At 40.2% G+C, this 5,338-nt stretch overlaps 1 protein-coding gene across 1 annotated transcript; it reads right to left on the bottom strand.

Moving 5' to 3' along the window:
- Positions 1 to 1,034: 1,034 nt before the first annotated feature.
- Positions 1,035 to 4,893, bottom strand: LOC140840841 (uncharacterized). The gene is made up of 5 exons (XM_073208006.1): positions 3,197 to 4,893; positions 3,025 to 3,136; positions 2,966 to 2,972; positions 1,681 to 2,665; positions 1,035 to 1,620 (listed from the first exon to the last, which is right to left on the bottom strand). The coding sequence occupies exons 1-5, from the start codon at positions 4,891 to 4,893 to the stop codon at positions 1,035 to 1,037; spliced, it is 3,387 nt and encodes a 1,128-aa protein (XP_073064107.1).
- Between the last annotated feature and the right edge of the window lie 445 nt (positions 4,894 to 5,338).

Here is a 5,338-nt window from a genome sequence, read left to right as displayed (position 1 = left end):
CAGCACGTATCCAATTTCATATATCTATGAAAATTGTAGATCCGCGAATTATACTACTAGTTCTTATCACAAGTTATTCTCTCGAACTCACTCGCGATATAAAAACGGTGTTAAAGTTAGCTACACTCTAACAACACAATAAAACAATAGTATAACCAAGAACAAATCACAAATCGAAATATGAATTAACTAGATCAAAGTTTTGGGGTAGGATCCCCTTTAATCCCAACAAATATGAAAGTTTAGCTACTAGAATTCATAATTAAAATAAGCAAAACAATATTTAAATAAAGGAAAATAAACTAGAAATACGAGACGTGACGAAATCTGCGAAGAACGATGCCCGGAAACTGTCGAATCTTCAATCCAAGTGCCAAAGCTCTCTCCAAACTCGATCCCGGCTGCCAAAATCCCTCAATGATCCTCAAAAGTCGACCAATAATCTTTCCATAGCAGCCACACTCCCAAATTAAGGTAAGAAATCGCGCACAATAATCTTCCAAAAATAGGCGGCGCTCGGGCGGTAGAAAAGTACCGCTCGAGCGCCACACTCTCTGTAACTTCCCTCGGCTGGTGCGGCATTCGCGCTCGGGCGGTAGAAAAGCACCGCCCGAGCGCCAACTTCCTGTCTTGGCACTTCAACTTCTCGCGCTCGAGCGGTATAAAAGTACCGCTCGGGCGCCAACTTTCTGTAAGGATGACTTCGGAGGCATTTTCTCGCGCTCGGGCGGTAGAAAAGCACCGCCCGAGCGCCAACTTTCTGTCTTGGTCCTTCAGTTATTCACTTCTCGCGCCTAGGCGGTAGAAATGTACCGCTCGGGCGCCGCTTGTTCTGTCCAAATTCTTGAGTCTTCCACCTTTCGCTCTGATTTTCGTTCTCCGACCATTTTTTCCTGCAGATTCATCACACACAAGTGAGACATGATAAAATGCAAATAATTACTATAAAATGAACAAAATATAAATGAAATGCATGCATGCACAATGTAAACACAACTAAAACTAATGCAATAAACACGTAAAAACACCACCTATCAGACATCCATTTGAAACAGTTTTATTTTCATGTAACAAGCAATGGCAAGCAAAAGTCGAATTGACTCAATGCGGGCAACAGGAGCAAAGGTCTCATCGAAGTCAACCCCCTCAACCTGTGTGTACCCTTGAGCAACCAACCTTACTTTATTTCGAATGATGTTTCCTGACTCATCAGTTTTATTTTTCAAAACCCACTTTGTGCCAATCACATTGCCATGGTCAGGAGATGGAACTAGAGTCCACACATCATTTCGAACAAACTCTTCAAGCTCATCATGCATAGCATTAGTCCAAAATTCATCTTTTAATGCTTCCATAACATTTTTAGGTTCAATTTGAGACACAAAGCATGAAAATCTAACCTGCGAGTACATGGTACTCATGCACACGAGTCCAACCATTTTTCGATAGTCAACTCTGTCCTTCTTCCTGGTCTGGATATCTTCCCTTATTCCTCCGATGATTTGAGAGGACGGGTGGTTCTTTTGGATTTTGCTTGGAATACTCGGTCCATCATCGACTACCTCATTATCGCTGTGAGCATTTTCCTGTGAACCGTTGACATCAGTGTCAGATGTTGTGCTGGATGTTGCAACATCTGGAGCAACATCTGTCTTATCCAGCGGTATTTAAGTCTCCAACAGATCTTCAACATCATCTTCTGCAGTTTTCTTCTTAAGATCTGCACGGTCATCAAAAACAACATTAATTGATTCCATAATCGTTCTTGTTCTAAGATTAAACATACGATAAGCACGACTATTAGTGGCATATCCGAGAAACAGACACTTATCACTCTTGGAGTCGAACTTAGCCAGTTGATCCCTGTCATTCAAGGTGTAGCATACACAACCAAAAACATGAAAGTATCTAAGGTTAGGTTTCTTTCCCATAATAATTTCATAAGAAGTCATGGTTGATCCACTCCTTAGATACACCCTATTTGAAATATGAGATGCTATGTTAAGGGCTTCTGCCCAAAAACGCTTTGCAAGGTTCTTAGAAGTTAGCATTACTCTTGCCATTTCTTGCAAAGTCCTGTTCTTACGTTCAGCAATCCCATTCTGTTGTGGTGTTTTTGGTGCTGAGAATTCATGAGAAATACCTTTTCTGTCACAGAATGATGAGAATGAGCGATTTTCAAATTCTTTACCATGATCAGTCTTGATCCTTCTTACCTTCAGACTGTGGAGGTTAGTGATTCTAGTGATCAAGTTTTTGAATACATCAAATGTATCTGACTTCTCTTTAATAAAATTAACCCATGCGAAACGTGAGAAGTCATCAACGCATACGAAAGAGTATTTCTTACCTCCGAGGCTCTCAACTTCCATAGGACCCATAAGATTCATGTGTAGCAATTCCAGACACCGTGTTGTCCCAGGTGTTGGCAACACAGGATGCGACACGTGAGTCTGTTTACCCTTTTGGCAGTCACCGCATACATATGGTATACCAGAGGAGAGATTAGGCATACCTCTTACTGCATCGTACTTATTCAAGTTTTTCCTGGTTTTGAAGTTTGCATGTCCAAGTTTTTGATGCCAGAGGTCAAGTTCAGTGATTTTCACATGTTTGCATGACAGGTCTTCTCCTATTTGGTAGCAATTGTCCGAGGACCTTGTGCCTGTCATAACACACACATTCGATTCATCAAAGACTTCACAGTTATGTTTATCAAATTTAAAAAACAAATTATCATCACACAGTTGGCTTATGCTTATCAAATTTGAATTCAATCCTTCAACATGGAGCACATTGTGAAGCTTTGGCAGTCCTTCAACATTTAGTGTACCCTTTCCTACAATTCTTCCTTTTGCTCCCCCCCCCCCCCCCATAGGTCACTCTACGACACTTTTGCTCAACATACTCGATCAGATGTTCTTTAGACCCCGTCATGTGGCGTGAGCTACCACTATCAAAGTACCAATGACCTGCAGTGTTAGTTTTTAATGAAGTGTAGACAACTTTGCAGTGAGTTTTTACCTTTGGAACCCAAATTTGTCTTACTGTAGGTTGATGGTAGGAGGTGTTGCGAAGAATGTTAGACAACATTCGAGGCAACATCTGGCTTGACTTTTGATTTATGCGATCATCCCTGAGTTTAAAGCAGTATGGCCTGATATGACCAGGCTTAAAACAGTAGTGACATACATACCTTCGTTTTCGTCTCTTAGAAATTTGTGCAGAAGGTTGTTTTATTTGAGAAGAGCTTTTGATGGGAGACTTGGATTGAGGTTGTGAAGATGTGTCAGCTTCTCCTTTCACAAAAACAGTAGGTTTGGAAGATTCACCTGTTTCATGCACAATGTCCTTGAACCCTAGGCCTTTCTTGTCATCTCTTCCCATCAGGAGAATGGATTCAAGCTTGGATGAGCTTGTGTTAAATTTGGACAAGGTTTCAGTTGCTTTTTGAAGATCTTCTCTGGTCTTTCCTAGTTCCAAATCCTTTTTGCTCAAAATTACCTCTAGTTTAGCAACCACTGCTTTTAGATCAGCATTTTCTTTCACCACTGATTTTAGTTCAGCATTTTCTTTTACCAGATTCGCATTAAGCTTGTTTCTTTTGGTCCAATCTTCAAACAGTTCTTCATAAAGCTCCTGGACACTTTCAAGAGTAAGTTCTTCACCATCAACCTCCTGATTATCTTCATTCAAGTTCCCAGAAACTGTAGAGTTGAAACATACTGATTTTTCACAGATGCTGTAGCCAGGTGTAGCAACACCTGCAGGATTCACTTGTAGCCAGCTGGTTTCTGTCAGTAGTGCAGTCAGGGAGGTTTGATTGTCTTCATCAGTGGAATTCTCCTCAGGATCAGTTTCTTCATCGCTAAGGGATGCATTGTACCCTTTGTTCTTGCGTAATCTGTTTGCACACTCATTGGCATAGTGACCGAATCCTTGGCATTCTCTACACTGCACTGAATCAAACTTCCTTGATATGAGTTGTCCCTTGCCTTCGTTCCTAGTTTGAGTGGGTAACATTGCAGGAGACCTTTGTGGCTTTTCAGGAAGACTATAATATTTAGAGGGTTGTGCATCCTTTTTCTTTTCCCGGATTTTTTTCAAGTAATCCCCAAATTTTTTTGTAATAAAAGATATAGAATCCTCGCAGAGATCGGAATCATTGGCTTCCTGAGATATTTGTAGAAGTTCATTGTAGGAGTCATTAGAAGCTTGAAGTGCAATTGTCTTCCCTTTATCCTTCCTTTGCATGTCCAGATTCATCTCAAACGTGCGTAGTGAGCTGATAAGATCTTCCACTGACATTTTGGACGTGTCCTTAGCTTCATCTATTGCACAGATTTTTATATTGAATCTTTCAGGCAGAGAACGAAGAATTTTGCTTACTAGACGCTCACTGGAGATTGAATCTCCAGCACTGAATGCCTCATTAGCAATTTCCCGTAGACGACGATCATACTCAAGTATGCTTTCAGATTCCTCCATCCTCATCATCTCGAATTTGGAAGTAAGCATTCTTAATCTGGTTCGTCTCACATTCTCAGACCCTTCACAATGACATTGAAGGATATCCCATGCTTTTTTAGCCGAAGTACAGTTTGTGATTAAACTGAACATGTTCATATCAACCGATGTGAATATAGCATTCAAAGCCTTTGAGTTATGATTTGAGTTCTGCACTTCGTCAGCAGTCCAGTCACTTTCAGGTTTTGGTCGATTGTCCCCCTCTTGATCTGTTGCGACTGGTGGAGTCCATCCGTTGATGACGCGCTGCCATGCCCGTTCATCTAGGGATTTTATGTAGTATCGTATCTTGACCTTCCATAAGCTGTAATTAGTACCATCAAGGACTGGTGGTCGAAGTGCTGCACTTGAAAACGTGATGTCCATTTAAATATTTCTGTCAAACAAAACAAAAACCAGAATCAGCACTTAGTATATCAAGAGTAGGCTCTGATACCACTTGTAGGGATTATTTTGTCCGACAGATATCGAAAATAATTAAAATATCAGAATAGGATGTAAAACAGTAAATTTATGTTTTATCAGAATTAGGTGTTGTGCCAGATGTTACGACATCTCGGACAACATCTACATGCAGCGAAAAATTAATAACACAAATTCACTTTAAATAATTAGATGGACAAGATTAAATATGCACAAGTATAAATACTTGTGCGGTGCCTTATGGCAAAAATTAATCACTAGAAAACCACAATGTTTACACAAAAACCTAACACTAGTGATTATGACAAAAATCAATTTCCTCAACAAGTTGAGAAAATAAAGCTTTCTAAAACAAATAACCAACAATATTAAAACGTGAACAAGAAAG

This window comes from Primulina eburnea, chromosome 9, assembly GCF_022965805.1.
Source record: "Primulina eburnea isolate SZY01 chromosome 9, ASM2296580v1, whole genome shotgun sequence".
Classification (NCBI taxonomy): Eukaryota; Viridiplantae; Streptophyta; class Magnoliopsida; order Lamiales; family Gesneriaceae; genus Primulina; species Primulina eburnea.
This window is presented reverse-complemented; position numbering and strand designations above follow the sequence as displayed.

Bases quoted from the DNA above. Each gene is read 5' to 3' on its own strand.
- LOC140840841 (XM_073208006.1), bottom strand. From the start codon at position 4,893: ATGGACATCACGTTTTCAAGTGCAGCACTTCGACCACCAGTCCTTGAT. The intron at 3,137-3,196 runs GTATGTATGTCA...CTTTAAACTCAG, and splicing joins TCTAAGAGACGAAAACGAAG to GGATGATCGCATAAATCAAA. The intron at 1,621-1,680 runs GTTGGAGACTTA...TGCAACATCCAG, and splicing joins GAAGATGATGTTGAAGATCT to CACAACATCTGACACTGATG.